The sequence below is a fragment of the Indicator indicator genome, chromosome 7 (assembly GCF_027791375.1).
Source record: "Indicator indicator isolate 239-I01 chromosome 7, UM_Iind_1.1, whole genome shotgun sequence".
In the NCBI taxonomy this organism is placed as follows: domain Eukaryota; kingdom Metazoa; phylum Chordata; class Aves; order Piciformes; family Indicatoridae; genus Indicator; species Indicator indicator.
Genome location: NC_072016.1, coordinates 17097796 through 17118009, shown reverse-complemented (window position 1 = coordinate 17118009; position 20214 = coordinate 17097796). Strand labels below are relative to the sequence as shown.

The 20214-nt window shown below is 40.9% G+C and overlaps 1 protein-coding gene across 1 annotated transcript; it reads right to left on the bottom strand.

Annotated features, from left to right (window-relative positions):
• Window positions 1-1206: 1206 nt before the first annotated feature.
• On the bottom strand, window positions 1207-16065 carry RBP3 (retinol binding protein 3). Its single transcript, XM_054382581.1, has 4 exons — window positions 13018-16065; window positions 6518-6708; window positions 3373-3515; window positions 1207-1535 (listed from the first exon to the last, which is right to left on the bottom strand). Exons 1-4 carry the CDS (start codon window positions 16063-16065, stop codon window positions 1207-1209), a joined length of 3711 nt encoding a protein of 1236 aa, XP_054238556.1.
• Window positions 16066-20214: the final 4149 nt, after the last annotated feature.

The following is a 20214-nucleotide window of genomic DNA, read 5'->3' as shown; positions in this document are numbered from 1 at the left end:
GAGTCCAGGCTAGTGATCACACTGATTATGGTTGGTAAGACAAACAAGCAGTAAAAAAGATGGAAAGTCTATTTGGTTGTTAAAATTATTTTCCTCTAAATACTGAAAGAGATTCTCTGCAGTCAGATGTTTCAACACATTTTATTTAAAAATGGCTGTGACTTAAAAATGAGTAAGCAAACAGCAATGTGTAACTACTACAGCTCTAACTGGCTAAATTTTAGGGGACCATTTTCCTACTTCAAGTACCTTACAGATGGCAATTTGTAGAGATAAGAAATGTTGAGATCCAGATTGCATGTATTCCTAAATAATTATGCAGATGGTTAGGTAAGAAAGACAAAGAATGTTGTACACTGATTAAGCTCATCTCAGTAGCTGTTAGTTGCCCTATATAAACCATCGTTACTTAGTATGTACTCTTCTTGGCAGGTTGAGCAGGGTATTTCTCTGCTTTCTTCTTGTCTTCAGGGCAGGAATCTGTTTTCAGCCTTAAGTAAAAAATGTGTGATTCTTTCCCCTGAATCAATTGATCTGAGCCCTGAGTGAAAGAGTTAAGTACTGCCTTTCTCCTGCTCATTCCTCCTCCCTCTACCAGAAACCAGGGGAGAAGCAAGCATGTACTAAGAAACACCAGGACTCTGAGCAAGCCTGACAGACTTGCCCAGAATTTTGGGTACATCTAAATGATTCAATTCAGAGGAGACTTAATTTGGCTCTTGCAGTTTGGAAAACAGACTCCAGACTACTGTAATTCTTCTTTCACATGTACAAATAGGAACATACACAGTTGTCAAAGGAGCAGAGGTGCCTTTTCTATCTTTGCATAAATGCTTGGAGGAGGCTCACATGCTTTTAATACTGACAGATGAGATTTTCTAAGGGGCTGAAGGAAATCTGTGATTTGGAGTTAAACCTTAAAAACCCCAGACACTACAACAAGTTACTTTTACATCTGACCACTCTAGAGGAATCCAGAAATCCCAGCAAATTGTTGAAGTATCTAAACCATGCCCAGAAAGAGATGGGTTCTAGAGAACTGGGTAAAAAAGAGGGCATGCTGAAAGGGGATTCACTTTGAGCTATGTTCAAGGAACCAGTCACTGACTATAGAGATTGAAATGAAGTTTCCACTCCTTTCTAGGGTTTACATTTAGACAGGTAGCTTGCTTTCCCCAAGAACTAGGGCCGCATTCCACCACTGGGCTATCTAGAGCTGTGCAGGTGAGCATTGAACATCTCCTTTGCCTTGATGAGAGCTGCTTCAGCTGGTGTTTCCATGTGAGGAGGCACCCCTTTCCCTTCCCAAGAAGTGCTTTCTGCAGAAGCGACAGATCTGGAGGTAGGGATGATGATGTAGAAGTTGGTATCATCTACTTGATATGTTTGTGGGGAATGACAGCCACCACTGGTCTGTTCCCCAATGACGAGAGCTCTGCCTAGTCTCTTCATTATGTACACAAACTCTTCAGCAGCCCCAGCTGTCACAGCACTGGTAAGGATTATTAAACCCTTCTGAGAGCCATACCTCTCCCCTGCCAGATAGGATAAAAAGCATTAGAAATGCATCCATTTTCAGATACTTACTTACACAGGAGAGCAAGAGAAGCCAAGACACAGCACATTTTATATGGCATTAACAACAACAAAAGTTTGGAAATTTACTTTGTACTTTTGATGGTATCAAAGCACTTTACACTAGTCCAGCTTTTATATTGTTAACCCTGTCACCCTATGCGGAGCTCTTGTGCCATTAATTTCTAGTTGTGATCTCCAGCAGCTGGGAGACCAGCTCATGGTTGCTACTACTGCCTTTTCTGTGCCTTTGTCTTTTATAGGAGCTCTGGATCCCAGCAGAGGAGTGGTGTAGGCAGGTGAGGAACATGACTTTTTTCCACTGCTCCAGCAGGAATACTTAAAGCTCTGCCAGCACTATCCTCAGTTTCACTCTCATTTCTGCTCCAGAAACATGGCTGTCATAGATCTTAGTCTGCAAACTGTGTGGGCAGCCTTTTCCAAAATTTTAATTATAGTGGTTTCCCAAAGGCTTTTTGTAGTCTGTAAATGGAAGCTGTTGCATGGCCTTTGTCCCAAACCTTTTAACAAATACCCCTTTATTATTAGGATATGAACAAAGTTATCACATTTTCTTACATATATAGCTGTCAGGAGTGGGGAGTTTCTTTGTACTTGATTTTGAATGTATCTGAACACACTAGATTTTGAGAACTTAGTTCCTATGTAAAAGTGGCCAGTGCTTCATAACTGGGATTTGATAACTTGAAAACTACTCTAAACTGCTCTAAAAAATGTAATTCCTTAAGCAAGTTACAGTATGACATACAATTTTCAGGTTTAACCATAAGAGAGGAACCAATAGCATTGTAATTAATTTTCACACCATCTTTTCTCATTTCACTGTAGATGCAATATCCATTAGAAGATCCTTGTCTAGTATACATATACATATATGTTTTTATAAAAATACAGGACCAGATCCAGCTCCTTTGAAGTTAATATGAGTCTGCCTGTTCTCTTTGATGCGAGCTGGAATGTATCCATAGTAATCATATCCCTTAGCATAGCCCACCTCTGACTTCCTGGAAAAATAGATGGACCCTGCAGCCTTTGACAAAGTTTAACTATTTCAGCATGTTCCAAGCCAATAATTGTAGACACCATTGTGACACCTTTCTTTGGTACTGCCTTAGCTTTAAAGGGCAAAATAATTGAACCCAGTGCCTAAGGCTTCTTAGCACTCTAATTGTACTTTACGGGCACTGAAGAAGTCTATTTCTGCATGTTGCAGAATCCTTTCAACTTTCATGAACAGCAAGGCAGGGTGTGTGGGGAGAAAGTGTGTGTGTAATAACTTGCCAAATGCTCCAAACTCACTCAGATATGCAAAATTTAGTGTTTTTCTTCCTCCCTTTTTTCCTCTGGACAAACTGGGAATTGTGGGTGCTTTCGTTTACTGAAATAGTGGATTCCACAGATAGAAGTGAGGAACTACTTCTAAAACAACAAGTATTGGAAGAGGTATTACTAAAGGTCTAGGCAGCACAGGACTTATTTTTAATTTTGGCAACTTCCAAAAGCAACAAATCACACAGTTAAACTTCTGGGAACCAGTTTGCAAACTTCTGTGCCTAACATAACCCCAGTCCCAGGAGCGATAAACTGTTATTTATAGATGGCATTGAGGACATGGCTGAAATGCAGACTTTATTTTTTACACTCTCTGAACAGTTTCAGCTAATTGTGGCAGGTGCTTTCACCAAACGAACTATGGTTTCTGACAGCTCACTTTAAAGTATGCAAGGAGGCACATCTGAAATGAAGAGCTACTCTAAAAAGAAATTGGCATTTTACCTTTGAGCTCTGGCTGGGTCCATATTTCCTTTACTGTGTCACTGGGTCTGTCATAAACTTTGTCCAAGAGAATTTGGTGTCCTTCGTCAAAGAAATATGAACATAGGATTGCTATGGAAGTGGTGGAGCCTCCAATATTGTACCTTTTCAAAAATCAAATATATTAAGGAAACAATTGAAAATTTGTGGCAGACAGTAGATTTCCCTTCCAAGTATTGTTCCATAACATCTGTACGGCACAGGCTTATGGTAATATATTGATATATTTACATTAATTCTCCCCTATCAGCATTTGCACATTTATTAGAGAAACACAATACTGTCTAAGGGCCTTGAACTGTTATTGCCCACAAGTGACTTCAAAAGCAAACACAAAACTGAACGGTTGACTTTTTTTCTTGATTGCACCTGGAAAAAATTCAGAAAGAAAGCAAAAGCTCTTAATTTGAAAGAAACATTAGATTGTTGTTATTATTCTAGCCTGAATAACCCGTGCTATTACTAAAACAGCATGAGTAAATACCTGAAGTCTAGCATCTAAATGTAGTTTACAATTTCATCAACATATATTTGCAGAACTGTCACGTTCTTGTTTCCTGTGGCACATAATGAAAGTGCTTGGTGTTTGGCACTGTACAAGATCAGGCCATTTCTTTTTTGTGCCTAAAGATTGTGTTAGCTCCTTCATGTAGGACAGTCATGTTTGAAAACTTTGGTTGTAATTTAATTTCATACCAGTTAATTTCATACCAGCCTCTGAAGATTAAATTCAGTGAGCAGCCTAAGTGTCATTGGAGAACCTCTGTTACGAATACACACAATGGAATGTGAAATTATTTTTTATCTGTCATCTTTCACTAATACTAGAGCATATACAGCACTGCAAATGTTTATGCTTTGCTGACTAGTAGGAGACATATGGTGCTTTCCTGTATGTGATATTAGGAGTGTTTGGCAGAGACATTCCAGAAAAAACAAAAGTGAGTTTTGTTCATTCCAGTCTAACTAAGGTTTGCTGTTGTTTTTTTGGTTTGGTTTGGTTTGGTTTGGTTTGGTTTGGTTTGGTTTGGTTTGGTTTGGTTTGGTTTGGTTTGGTTTTCCCACCTCCAGCAAAGGATTATACAATCCATGAGGCCTCTGTTCCAAAGAGCGAAGCTGCCTCTTCATTCTGAAGCATTTGGGAGCTGGTTGCTGGATTCAGCCTGCGAATGGCTACAACTGAAATAAGCTCATTTAGTGTGTCCCAGACAGTAATGTGCTGCCAGGAGGTCCTGCTGCTGCTGCACATACCAGGAGGCAGCTAGACGAAGCAGACTCTGGTTTCATGCAGCTGCCATCACGGCTGAAGTGAGTGGCAAGCAGGCAGCTAGAGCAATACTGGAGAGCTCTTCCTGGACTCTCTTGCAGACAGTGAAACTGCAGAAACTTTAGTCAGTAATAATGACAAAGCAGATGCTAGAATTTTAGCTTAACCTTTGGAGACAAGTACTTAATTACAGAATTCTTGTGTGACATTAGGGAAGCTGTTCAGTTTATCAGTGTCTCCTCAGTGCTGTGAAGGTAAAAAATATGAAGTTGATGAGTGGCACAGCTGTTCCGCAGAGGGGAACTATTAAGATGACAGACATTTTGCATTATGGATAATCCCATGCAAAAATGAAAATATAAAAAGATGACATTCATGAGTGGCCCAGCTGTTCCAGGGAGTGAAACTTGCAAAATGAGAAACATTATTCATTATGGTTAATCCCATGCAAAATTGAAATTATCAGCCTTACCATAAAATCATAAGACTGGTTTGGGGAAAATTTCAAAAGGTAAAGTGCTTGGGGTTCTTTTTTATATGTCTTCAAAGACTGGGACTTTCATGTGCACTCAAAGGGCTAGAAATACATTAAATACATATATATATATATATATATATATATATATATATGTCACAAAGCAACACAAAAGAACTATAATGAGACCATTTGGTACCTGGGACATGATTTCACCTTTGCTGTTTTGTTGCTCCTGGATCTAATATCAGTTTTACTTTGGAAGAAAACTAGGGCAGGAAGGTTAGTTCTTTTGGAAGATCGTGGTGACTTTGCTGAGTTTGAATTCAGTCATGGGAATGTTTTCTTGGTGGCTGTCCTGGCTTCTCTGTGCTTACATAGTGAGATCTCTCTTTCTGCTCTCATTGCCATGCTCATCTGTTCCTGTACATGGTGTCCCTGCTGATTGCGTGAGGGTTAGACTAGATGACCACTGGAGATACCTTCCAAGCCAAACCATTCTATGATTCTATGCTGCAAATCCCAGAGGAATATTAAGATTACCAAATATTGAGATACCCACGATGGCAATGGACATAAATGTTTTCAGCACTAGGAAAAAGTTCTTACAAAGGCCTTCTTTTCTTTAGCTGATATTTGTAACATTCTGGCCTCACAAACCAAAAACCAGACTAAACCAAGGGAAAGGGAAAGATTTACCTAAATATTGTATGGGAAATGTATACTTTTGATATTCATCCACTTTGATAGCTGGCAGCAATGGATGTCTTCTGCCTCATAAGATTTGGAGCATTGTTGACATGCTGGAATGTTGAACAGAGTCCCAAGTTGAGTGCAGGCATATGATGCTGTAGCTGCTGCAGCAGGATCTAGGACTGTTACAGTACCTTTAAGTCACCTTTCTGTGCCTGTGTACAGGAGGGCTCATGATAACTCTCTTATTAATTAGCACTGCAGATATGGAATATTAGGTGCTGTAGCACAGCCTGGGTTTTTTGGCTGTTAAATCACTTCATCACTGCCTGCAGTAGAAGATTTAATCAAGGCATATATATAATCAATAAATACAAGGCAAATGCAGAGTTAGAATAGAAAGAAATCAGAGAAAGAAAACAGATGTAAAATTGAGGATTGTGTTCTGCAAAATTTGTCTATTTAGTTCTAAACATCTCAAGTGATGGTACAATTTATCTTGAGATATACTTCTAGACTGTTATTGTTTTCCTTGGCTGTTTTCCTTTTCACATTTAATCCTAGCAACTTTACCCTGTAAACAAGACGGTAAGCCATGTAAAGCTAATTCACTGTTACAAATAAAATGCTGTTTTGAAAGAGCTTTGGTTATTTGCCATTCAAAGGTTTACCTCATGTCTATGATTAATGCATCTGTGTGAACGATTTTCTTCCAAACATGCTCTACCAGTAGGTCGGACACCTGGGTTAGAAGTTCACAGTCTCCAAACATATCAAATCTCAGATAGCCGATGTTGTTTTCAAATACATTTGTATGGAATGAAAATTTAATCAGATCTTCAAATACTTCTGGAGAAGGCATCTGAAAGAGTTTGGAAAAACAAAATAAATCATTTGCTGGCACCGATAGCTTGGCACAAGTTTTAAAAGGAATTATGTGGGTCAAGTTTAGTCCACATATGTGATGAATATGACCAAGTTTGAAGAACATAATGAAAGGTACTAAAAGTTTTGTATATTAAACATAGGTTGGAATTGGCTGCTGCATTGTTTGCCCAGTATAGGGTGCATTCACGGGATCTGGATGAGGCACCTATTTGTCAGGGTTCAGTTTATTTTTCAAAAATACAGGAATTTCCTTGGACCAAAGAAGCTAAGAAGACTACAAAAACCATTCCTCAGCCTGCAGCATAGACCACTGTCCTAGGCCTGCCACCCAAGCCTGCTTGTTTCCTTTAGCAGTTCTTTCTAAATAAGGCATTTGAGATTTTATAATCTCTTGATTGGCCTCAGCTGACAAACAGCTGCTGGCTACAGGTGAGGAAGGCCCTAGCCCTTCTTACTGAGCCAGTTCCTGTGACAGTAAGAAACCTGTTGTATTGAGCATGTGCTAGGATACTCATGAGGTAGATGTGTTAAATCTCTTATACAGTGGCATGTGCCTGGAGTCTCACGTGTTAGGCTGTGATTAATTTCAATTTGTTTAGCTTATGTTATTAAAAAGCAAGATTTTTCATAATAGCAATGTGTAGCAAACTAAAAAAATCATGCTAGTAACCCTTGCATGCATTGAGCCACAGCCTGCTCCTGTTGCTAAACTTCTGTCTTCCTTGCATGTGTTGGAAAATGGAAGATTCTCCTTCAGCTTAAAGAGATAAGGCTTTGGGATATATATGACTTCCATGACCTTCAGCAATTTGTCCTTTTCTCTTCAGGGTTGCTGTGAAAATTATTTTATACTTTCTTTTTAATCATTTGTCCTCTGCTATAGCTGAGCTCCAGATAATCTGTACTTTTGCAGACAAAAGAATGAGTCAGCAGTCAGGCATGTTCTAAAAGGTACTCTCCCAGCCTGCAATGTGCCACAGAAATTGGGAGCCATATGGCTTTCTGTGGCTGTAGAGGAGCCAGGCAACATCCTGCCCTGTATGCAGTGCTCTGGCCTGCGGTTGCACTCCTGTCAAAAGCAGATTTGCCACAGCAGAAAGTGGCTTTCCAAGGTGTGTGAATGCAGCAATATTTGAAACAGCTCAAGCACTAAACTGCTTCACCTCATTTGCCTGGGGGAAAATTGCCCACCATATCACACTTCTGTCTATCCTGGGCTTCTTCATCATTCAGTGCCAAAACTCCAAATATTCATTTAAAAGCCCTGTCTGCCAGTACTTGTTAATCTGATGGTAAGAGCAAGCTGTGCTGTGTGCTTTTCTGTACCCTTCCTTCTCACTGTACCTTGTGAAAATAACCATTCTATCTGCTAAGTAAACCTATCAATCCAGCATTACTGAGTTTGTCATTTCCAATCCACTTCCCAGTGACAGCAATGCTACTTGATCTGCCCACTGTACTTTGATTATCAAACCACAGTTTTGAAGACTATACCCAGCATGCATTGCATTGTTCTGACAGAGCTTGTGTCTAGTTCAGAGGTGCTGGTACCCCCAGGAGGAAAAAAAGTCAGCACTCATTGGAAACATTTACAAATAAAATTGATTTGTTACTCACAGCCACTTGCTAATGATATTTTAAGTGAACACACAGATTTCCTATCTCTGTCTCTAGCATACCCACAGTCATGTTGATTGAGAAGAACCTCTCTATGTCTGGAAACTCTTTTTTCTACCTGTTTTACTGTGCTGCATCACATATTTGTACACTGAGGAGTTCAGTACTTGCTAGCAGTGTTGTTACGGACTGCAAATTCATTACAGATTTTAAGGTGGGCAAACTGTTCCTTAAGTCTCAGATGCCATGGGGTAAATTGAGTATGCAAGAATCTCAAAAAAACTCTTCTTCATCTTCATGGCTGCGGGAAAAATTATGAAAAAAATATATATTCTAAAGCTAATACCAGAAGTCAGATGAAAAGCACTCCAAATGTAATTTGCAGGGAACGGGGAAAGCCTCCTAATTTTTAAGTGAAAGAGGGAAGGAGCCTGGGTCTGACAGTAGGGAGTTGCTGTCCTGGAAAACAGCAGCATCATGACACTGGCACATAGGGCATGTGTTGCTGGTACCTAATGAGATAAGTCTAGCTTTAGAGAGCAACAGAGTGCTCTTGTTTGGAAGGCAGGCTTCTGTTTGCAGGCCAAGAACAAGCTGGGACAGAATGCAGCTGAAAGTAAGATCCTGCTGCTCAGCCAGGCAATGTTTACATACAAATGATTTGATGTTAAATATAAACCCTCAGGTGCCTTAGAAAGAACACTATAAGCAACGTGGCTAGACTAAAGAATGTCCAAGTTAACAGCACTTAAGCCAAAGAAGAATATTTTTTTCATTAACTGTATATGGTCTCCAGCCTTATTCTGTGGTCTCCTTCCACAAATGAGTGGCCTAATTGGAACAAGTTATGTGGCATAAAACAGGACGCAGAATGCTGCCCTAGGACTCGTGCATGGAATTTCATCCCTGGTTTTGCTACTGACACAGTCCCACCATGGGCAAACTACTTTTCCAACTGTGCCTCTGTTCCCTCTTTTCTCTGCTTTCACCTGTCTTGTAAGTTGTTTTGTCTATTTAGACGGAAACTGTATTTTCATAGTTAATGTTATGCTGAGCATTGTAATGCCACTCTGATTTCCACCAAGATTGCTAGTGCTGTCGTCTGCCAGCTGTTAAAATGTTATTAGCCAGCACCCTTGTAACACTACAAATCTACAGACTGGTTTAAGAGCCATGAGATCTTGGGGGCTGGGTGGCAGGGTTGTGCCTTTCTTTCTTAGAACAGCATTTGGGTTTCTTGTGTACCCTCATGGGGTGAAATGGAATAATTTATCCTAGTACGTCCTCCAGCTCAAGGACTGAGCAGGATCAGCTATATCCCTGACAGTTGATTCTCACTTTTAAAAGTACCCATATTACGGAGTGATTTCCAGGCAATCCAGTCTAGTACGTCACTAGCCTTACTACTACAAAGATGTTTTTAGAATCTAGTGTAAACAGTCTGAGTTCACTACTTTCTGCAAATTAAGTGCATTGGACTATTTACTGCAGACGAGGGAACAGAATATTCCCTTCATATTTGAAACAGCCTCTTACATATCTGAAAACTGTTTTCACATCTCCTCCCAGTTTTCTGCTCTCTGGAATAAACAACTCAAATCTTTAAAACTTTTTCAAGATGACTCTTATTCAGTCTACCTCTATTCCTCTCTTCTGCTGTCTCCCTACTTGATCCCCATCTGTCCGGAAATACATTGCGCAAGACTGCACATAGTATGCTCTAGCTGAATTTTCTTTAGAGCTGAATGTATCAGAAGACTTCACTTTTCTTACTGATTTTATTCCTCTTTATCCATTCCATTTTGATGACTATTATTTTTAACTGCAACAGCTTGTTTGTACTTACTTGTGTTCATCTTATGAACCCCAAAGAACACATATATTTTTTCACAGGACTTGTCCAAACCAAGCTGTTTAACTTCTAAAGTTGTGCAGTCAGTTGTTATCACCTTAGAAACTGTAAGAACCCTGCATGTGTTCTTATTTAACCTCATCTGGCTTTTTACTGATTATTTATCCTTTTTTTTTTTTTTTTTTTGCAGAACCGTAGCTTTGAGTCCTTGTCTAGAATACTCAGATATTCATTAACTTTCACTATGGAAAAGGAGGTATGAGTGGAAGGAGAGAGGGGCAAATGGAAGAATAAGATGTAGAGTTTATCGAACTGCATATTAGCAAGCAAGCAAGAGCTCTGCCTTGTAAGCAAAATGCTATTTTCTAAATTACAAACAATACATACAACATTTGCCTCTGGGAAGTCTGACTTTGGAAAGTGGCATTTATGCAGCAGGCAGCTCTGGCTAGCAGTGACCTTGCAGCTGTCATAGAGGAGATATATTCACTACCCACTATTATGCTTCAGCAGCTCTTCTAGCGTAGCAGATGCAAAGGGCTACGTGCGTTTCACTTTTCTGTCTCTTATGTCCCATCCCATCCTTTCTGCAGTTATTCATCATCACTTTCATTTAATTATGTTGGAGCTGCTTCACTGTCAAGGTCATTATCAAGAAAATTCCACTGTTGAGGGAGAGAGTGGCTTGGAAGGTAGGTAGCACATAGAGAAAACCTAGCCCTTTGGCTTTTGAGGAGTAAATGTGATACAGATTAAAAGAGCTACTATGTCCATCTATAGGACTGTCAAAAAAAACCCTACAAATGCAGTTAGTGCCATCATGTAAACTTTACTGTAATCTTAAGGTATCTACTTTCTGGGGTATTGGTATGAGGTATGCCTGAAATGTTCCACGTAAAGCATAACTCTCGACCCTGCAAAAGCAAGGCAGGAAATGACAGTACTCTTGCTCTGTGGAGTGGCTACATTTTCTCTTACCTCTGTTACAAGTAAAAGACTTTACTTCAGTGTCTTTCTTCACTCAGCCTCTTTTCCCCTTAAATGCCTCAAGACAGCTCTCTTGTCCCTCTGCCTCTCAGTTTTCTCGAGCACTATGAGGCAATGCATATGCCTTTGGAAACAATTTTAGCCTCAAAGGAGACTTGTGCTTCTCTTTTGCAGTTTCTATATTATTTCACCTTGATGAAATCTCACATTTGTCCTGATTTTCATCTACACTGATGTGATTTCCTTCTTATGGATGCATCCCCAACCTCTTCCAGTCATTTTGCTTGATAAATAACTGAACTAAACAGAAGCATTAATTAGTGTAATAGCTCTATCAGGATCAGAATTTCACAGCATGTGACAGATCAGATATTTGTCCCAAACATTCTGTTCTCAAGATTCAGGCTTTGAATAAAGTAAGTAAAGTTTGAATAAATGAAAACAGAGCAGTGACTAATTTGCAAGATAGAGTCTCTCTGCAGAATGAGGCAAAGTCATGGCATATGCTGACATGTTGCTAACAATTTAGCAGGGAGATCTATCAAAAACATCTTTAGAGTGGAGTTTTCTACACCCAGCAAATACAGGAGGGAAAGAGAGTGATGGAATAGAAAACCAATTTATTTCTATTTAAGCTTAAAGGCAAGAATGGGGCCATCATCTCTTGGCTAACAAACTTGAAAAAATCGCCTTCCCCTAGCAGTGCTTAAACTTTGCTCTCGACTTTCGTGTTAGAGATAATACCACCAAGGTCATGCCCACTTTAAATCATGCATGCTAAAAACATCAGAGGGTAGAAGACCACAGATTTCCTCCCCCAGGAAACATTTAATAGTTACCTGACACTTGGTATACTCTGGTTCATTGCAAAGGAATATGCGCTCTCTTCAAAAAGTAATTTTATGAGTCCCTGGAGAAAAGTCTCTGACAGCTATGCTAGAGCAGTAGCCAGAAAAGAGCTAAATCCATCCGAGAGAGAGATCAGGTTATCCCAACCCTCCCTTTAATTTGAAGGTGGAATTTTAACAAGTGCTCCTGGGAGCTCCCTCCAACACAACAGTGAACAAGAAAGATTGCCAAGGAAGACCAGTGTATAAATACACAGGCTCAGCACAAAGCACACACTGTTATGCAAACCACATAGCAAGGGCAAAAGTAGATTATTAAAAATCAGCTTCTCCCTGGGGTCACTTAACTTCCACCCAGATACCTCTTCCAAAGTATTTCTAGGTCACTGGGAAACTGTCTGATGCTGAGCGTGAGATACAATCAGGTGAACTTTCTACTGTCCCTACTAAAGGAGTTGCTTGTTATTCTGGTATAATAGAAGTTGGATACAATCATTTTATATAGAATAATCCATTTAAAAGTATGTGGCTGCATGTTTTGTGGGTTCATGATGCATTTACTCTGTCCATTCCAATTTTTCTTAAATTACAGTCTTGGTTTGTAACCATTGAGTGTCTGCATTACAGCTTGAAACACCACAGCACTGAAAGAGAGATAACAGAGACTGAGGTATCTTCCCTCTAACTGTGAAGCCCTGCATATTTGCTTGTGGCAGATGACAACTGAAAGAGATTCATAGCCTGAGGGCTATTCCCAAAATGCATGCAACCATGGCTACCATCTACTATGACAAACTACTACCCCAACTAGCCTTAGTGTCAGAGAGCTCAGCCTCCAAAACCCACTCAGGCACTGGCATCTCATCTAAGTAGAGGCAAATCCTGGTGGGTTTATGACATGGGCTAGAAACATGATAATGTATCTGACTTAGTGCTCCCATTCTAGCTGACAACATAGCTGGGTACAAGAGAACTGTACCTGTTTTGGCATGATCCCTGGGATGCTGTCCTTGGCATGTTCAGGGATGTAGAGTAATTTCAGGTGCTCATCATTGGAAAGAGCTTGCAAGTTGGCAGTCACCTTTCTGGCCAGCTCCTCTTCTGTAGTAATCCTTTTATAACTGTCTTTGTTGATGTTCTTGATGAGGTTGGATGCTACGGCAGTCCCAGTGTCCACAAAGGCATAATTATCTGCCACAAGCTTGCCCACAGTTTTCAGTGTCTGTGGCACCTGGGCACGCAGGTTGGCAATGTGCTGAGCTACAGCCATGGCTTCATTGGCCTGGACAGTGATGTGTGGCTCCACTCCAGACACACTCCATACTTTGCCAGTGACTGGGCTGAGCACCACTTGGCTGGGGATGGAGGCATAGAGCGAACTGTTACCAACACGATAAATGCCCACTGAGAGGGAACCACCTACTGTGGGCTCACCAATAACTGTCGCCCGGTGGAGATCCTTCATAGATCGAGTGAAAGCTTCAGCTGCTGAGCCACTCATATGGCTTGTTAGGATGTAGATGTCCTTGAGGGAGCCGTATCTCTTGCCAGTGACTTGGGGGAGAGTCCACACCTCCGTGCTGCGGGAGGTACTACGATCAAAGACAGTGTACAGGTGTTGCCGAGGCTCAGGATCAAAGAAGTAGGAACAAAGTATGGGGATGGCAGTGGAGTAGCCACCTGTGTTGTACCTCATGTCAATAATCATGGCATCAGTGTCCACCAGCTTGTTCCATACCATCTGCAACAGCTGGGGCCCAATGGCTTTCACTGTTTCTGCCTCAGCCATCATATCAAAGCGAAGGTAGCCTACATTGCCTGGCAATACTTCGATTTTGAAGAGTGCCTCAATGATGTAGCTCAGCTCCTCAGGGCTGGGAATCATGCTGGGGATCTGTTCTTCTGGTGTTGGTTCAACATGGCTGTGGAAGACATGAAGCCGATGGTCCCCTGAGGCCTCCTGCAAGTCACTGGTAAGCTGGGAAGCCAATGTCTCAAAGTCTACTGCTGATCGATAGCTTCCTTGAGCCTGTTTGGTGCTGAGCATAGCACTGACCTTACCAGCCACTTCTGGAATGGCATAGTGAGCTTCTAGGAGTTGCCCAGTACCCTCTAAAAGTGCTCCCATGTTCTTGTGAAAAGCTAACACCTCTTCAGCCTTCTCCAGTGCATCTTCAGCCAACACTATGGCATCAGGCACAACTCCTCCACCCATCCAGCTTTCCCCATGGTTGTCAATGAAGGTGATAACAGGAACTGTGATAGTTAGGCCACGGGTTATTCCCTGCTCAGGCTGCAGCAGAGGGAAGGTGTGGGTGTGTGAGAGACTTCCTGCTGTGATCTCACCAATCAGTGTGGCACGACCCAGGGACTGCATGAGGTAAGCAAACTCTTCAGCAGCTGTGGCAGTGTGGTGGCTGGTGAGCAGGTAGATGCCACGCTGAGACCCGTAGGGCTGGCCCAGCAGTTCTGCCTGGCTGTTGTGCTCCTGTGTGTGGTTGGTGCGCCTGTCATATGTTGTGAAGAGATGGACCGGGCCAGCAGCAGGATCTTGGAAATAGGAGAGTAGCACAGGCACAGCAGAGGAGGAAGGGCCCCCAGGGTTGTATCGTAGGTCCATGATCAAGTTTTCTGTATTTTGGAGGGGCTCCCACACTTTGCGGACAATGTAAGGTCCCAGCTTAACAAGCACAGAGGCGTCTGCAAACTCATCAAAGCGCATGTAGCCAACATTGCCTGGTAACACTGACACCTTAAAAACAGTATCCACCAAGGCATGCAGCAGTTGCTCATTGTCAGGTAAGTTGGCTGCCACTGCAACTGGCTTCTCGGCTGGGGGAGCAGCAGCCTCACCTGGCATCACGACTCGAACCAACAGGCGAGGGTCTTCGGATAAGCTCTGCATGTCAGTGTTGAGTTTGGTGGCCAGGTCCTCTGCTGACTGCACTGAAGAGAAGTCAGAGGTGGCAAGGTGCCGCAGCAGCACTGGCACCCGCTCCACTAAGCTGTAGTAGTCCTTTATTATGTTTGTGAGGTGGCTTAGGGTGCCAGGCACTGCTCTGCGCACTGCCAGGATATCCAGGGATTTCTGCAAGGCTTGTTCTGCCTCAGTAGCCACACATGGCACCACCCCACTCACCTCCCAGCTCTGTCCACCCCCACTCAAAGGGCTCACAGATCGTGACACAGGAACCATCATATAGAAATCGGAGAGGCCAATACGCAGCTTCTGGATGTCCAGTGAGCCCCCAGCTGTCTTCTCCCCAACAGTGATAGCCCTGTTCATGTGTTTGAGGATGTAAGCCACATCTTCAGCCACTCCTGTGGTATGGTGGCTGATCAAAACAATGACATCCTTGTCTTTGCTGTACCTCTCTCCCAGCACCTTTGGCAGTGTCCATATCTCTGTGGTGGTGTTGGAAGGTCGATTGTATACAGTCTCAACATGCAACATCTTGTCCGATTCATGCAAGTATGAGATGATAAAGGGGAGACCAGAAATTTGACCCCCAGTGCTGTGACGAAGATCAATCACCAGGGCAGATGTCTCTATCAGAGTCTTCCACACCTTGTCCACTAGAAAAGCTCCAACTTTCTCCACAGCTTCTTGTCCTACGATATAATCAATCCTCAGGTAGCCAACATTGCCCTCCAGCTTGTCATACATGACCACATGCTCAATAAGACTCAGCAGCTGCTCACGAGTTGGGGAAGCCTCAGCTTCTTGTCTGGGACCCTTATGAGATGATGGCTCATAGGAAATCACCAGTCTTGGGTCATTAAGAGCACCCTGCACTCCAGCTGTCAAGACACTGGCCAGCAGTTTTGGATCTGAGATGTCCAGGATCTCCCCGCTCTTGATTGCTTGTTCAATAGCTTCTTGCATTCCCACTAGGTTTTCAGGATAGCAGTAGTTATCCAATAGGACTTTAGCCATGTCCAGCACTAGAGTTGGCTGAAAGATTTCCTCAGCAGGTATGATGCACATGATCAGTGCAAAAACTAGGAAGAAATGTGTCCTGATCATTTTATCTTTGTGCAGGATAGAAAACTAGGAAAGAAGTCACAAGCTCTTATCGATCAGGATGAAGGTAGCTTTCCAAGGACTCCCTGTGAACCACGCAGAAATCCTTGTGTTGAATCCAGGTGCACAGAACAGATACAAATCTTTTATCTGCACTAAACCTTTAATCTCATTTAAATGGAGTACATCATCTGAAGCGCACCAATAGAAGAAGTTCAGCTCCTTACTACTTCTCAGCCCTCTTATGAAACTGTAATAAACTTCAATCATCAAGGAAGATCTTTCTGGCAGTTACTTGTTTCAAAAGGTAATGCATTGCCTGTTATAACTGCTCCTGGTTTATCATGACGATGGATTTTTCAATGCAAAACTTTGATTTTAGCCAAATTAGAACAGCAATCAACTGGTCTCTTACTATTATTTATGAAAAGCTTATACCAGGAGATTCTGCAGTGACTTAGTTGTATCAATATTTAATATTTTGTCAAAAGTTGTTGACAGTGCATTGTCTTTGGTATTTTTTCAGTCTGAGCTGCAAAGAATTGTTCTTACATACTACGACTAAGGGCTCCAAACAAGGAACTCCAGATATTTAGAACAACTCATTAAATCCAGTGTAATAACAGTCTGTTAATTTCTGTGCTGAGAATTGCGGCACTTTTAACAGTACTTTGAAATGCATTTGCCTCAATATAATACAGCTAAATCTGAGGTGACTTTAATCTTCATAATTTGCACTCAATTAGGATTTACTTGTAATACTATTGAGTAACATATGGTCATGTCTGCTGACAGCTTCCAACCAATAGACTTCAGGCTCAACATACAAAAATAGAACAGGGGGTGGTGGTGTGTTTCCTTCTGCTCACAATGTATTTGAGACCCTATTGTATTAAGAGTTTTAAAGAGGATCAGAATTTGTGGTATGCAGCTGTAGACTGTAACCATGTGAGTTGTCAGCATTCAGAGCTCCAGTATGACATGACAAAAATATACAAGAACAGATTCTTGTCTCTAAGTCTGAAATTAATGCTTACCTCAGCCATTATGCTTGCCAGAGTAGCTGCAAGAATAGACTAGAGAATCTGGGAAGAGAGTGATTTTATATTGCATTCAGAATGTCACTTGTTGCCACATTAGAATACACAAGTAGGGAAGAGTCTAAAGACTCTGGTTGGATGCTCACTGTTGGTGTCATGTGTATCATGAGTGAAGTCTGACACTCACATGAGCATATTTACTGCAGACCTCTTTTGGGCTCATTCAGTTGTAGTAATAACGGGATTTTGTGAAATTCCTTCCTTTAATATGCCTGTATAGGAATAGCCTTATCTAGAAAAGCAGGTACTATTTCATTCCATGACTAATTTTTATCTGTGTGTGTGTAAATGTACAAATGTAAATCCATCAAAGGGAAAATATAAATTATTTCAAGAGTCCATTAGAGAAAGGACTGCTCTACAGCAAAGGCTGTAAAACTTGATGTTATACACACAGGTATCTCTGGCAACCAGGCTGTGTAAAAATCTGTACAAATAGTAGTTTAAAAAATGTTGCCACTTCCTTTGGCAAAGGAGAGGCCTAGGACACAGTTGAAACTGTTGATGATGTTAAAAAAAGTAATTAACCTCCAAGTGTGCAACAGAAACATTCCATGTGCTTCATTGGTAGAGAAACAGTGAGATTCGTATCTGTTGTATCTTCACAATTTTGGAGGACTGTTCTATATTGTGACAATGTGTGACATCCTTCACAGACCTAACTCCAGGGCATTGCTACCAGTTTGAGTTGTTCTTGCTTTCTTCCTGCAAAGAATAATCCAGTTCTCCTGGGCAAAGGTAACTGGAACAACAACTCTCTAGCATAATCACGTTTTGTCCAGAAATTGACTTTTGAGCTACAGAATTAATTGTCAGAGGTGCATTAATTTCTTGTGTGGCCAATACAGTGGACGGGATCCTGTGAAAACTAATTTCTATTGCTTTTCAAACTCACAGCTTCTCTGCCTGTCTAATTTTGGAAAGTTTCTGGGAAAAGAGATCTCTTTCACTGTATTAATGTGTAGCATATATCCCACCTTTACTTCCAACCTCTGATAAAGTCTCTAAATGCCGTTACCATAGAGAACTGGGGCTGTTTGGTCTTGAGAAGAGAAGGCTACAAATATCTGATGGGTGTCAGTCTCTTTTCAGTGGTGCATAGTGATAGGACAAGGAACAACGGATACAAGCTGGAACACAGGAGGTTCCACCTCAACATGAGGAGACACTTCTTTGTGGTGAGGGTGACAGAGCACTGGAACAGGATGCCCAGAGAGGTTGTGGAGTCTCCTTCTCTTGAGACTTTCAAAACTCACATGGATGTGTTCCTGTGTGGCCTGCCCTAGGTGATCCTGATTTGGTATGGGAGTTAGATTTCAATGATCTCTGGAGGTCCCTTCCCTAACATTCTGGCATTCTGTGAGTAATTGCATACACTATAGTGTACATTAAGACAATGAATTTAATAGCCAAGATATGGTACTTCATAAATCCCCAACTTAAGCACCATTCACTCTGTGCACTAAGGCAGGGAATGTCTGAAATAAAAACTTTATGATCTGTAATTGTTCAATCATGCATACAACCAAGAGGAGGATGATGCATAGATAATCTTAATTCTGACACTTCCCACTGTGGAGTGCTTAACATTTCGATGTTTGTGTGTTCCAATACCTTTCAATTAAGTTGAAAGGGAAGATACACACTAAGTGATTTTGTTATGATGGAAACAAAGCATGACAATAAAGAAAATAAATGAAGTAAAAATGTGTAAACATGGAAGGTTACATATTCTGCCTAGGGGGTCGTGTTGTTCAATAGGTCCCCTTTTTTGTTTCTTATTTCTTTCTTTCTTTTACTCCTGCTGGGTCCCATAGGAGGCCATGCCCAGCAGCCAAGGAGAAGGGTTACAAGAATGGATCCATTGTGACAGGAATTGGGAAAAAAAGTACAACAATCCATGTCCCTAAGAATGTGTCAGGATGAATCTCTAATTCTGTCTGTCTGTACAGTAGCTTTAAGCATGCATCTTTCTATCCCATACAAAAACAATGACATTGCTTGTTTATGGAGTGTACATACTTTCTTTTTTAATCTGCTGTATATAATACATAATGGACACTTATATGAAATTATTTACCAAGTACAGGATAATGGTGGAAATAAAGTTAAATTATTCATCATAAAATTAGAAAAATTGTATTTTCTGGATTTCTTGAATGTCATTTCATTCTGCTGTTTAAATCATAGCAAATATTTTTAAAATGTAACTTTCCACTGTAAAACTTTTCCACTCTTTGTCACTTTTTGTTTTTAGAATAGAAGTTAATATAACTTTAAATGGCAAAGCATTATTCACATAACTTCAGTTTAAACTCTGTGCAAAAGGTGTTATAGTGTATTACAGATAATATATATGAGGTGATAACTGTCACCTCATCTTGTTCTGAATTTAATAGACAGAGATGAATGGTCATGAAGAACATACTCAGAAAGCAGACCACAACAGACAGTAACTAAGCATTTTTTAATCAAGATATGTGCCATATAGTTACCTTTCATATATAAATGAATTCTATATATCTACTGCTAAACTCATTGTATGACGATTCTTTTCCCTGCCATTTAACCATGTTTTCCCACAGATCCACAATATTCTTCTCCAGTGAGGCCTTATCTAGAGGTGAAAAATAATGCAATGGCCCTTTCTTGTCTGTGATTGTTGCAAAGCCAGAAGATCAGAAAAAAGCTTTTAATTTTTTTTCCCCTAACATTCATTGTGCATTGCATCATGTTCAAAAGATTTTCATCTCAGAAGAGACGACAACTGTAGCTGAGCTTTCTATGAAGCTAGGGTTTTGAGAAATATATAGAGGACTGTAATTAGTTTTATCCATTAAAAGTAAAGATGTAGCAACACTCCACAGCTCAATTTATTACTCGAGTTCAGATATGTATTTTCCCTTATGCTTCCAACCACTACTACACAGAAACAAAACTAGCTTCACAATCTAAATATAAAATGAATGCCTTTGAAAACCACACCACCAATGACTTTAAAAGATAGGAGAGTGGAAAAAAGCATTTTCCCACAATGGATCTATTTAGCAAT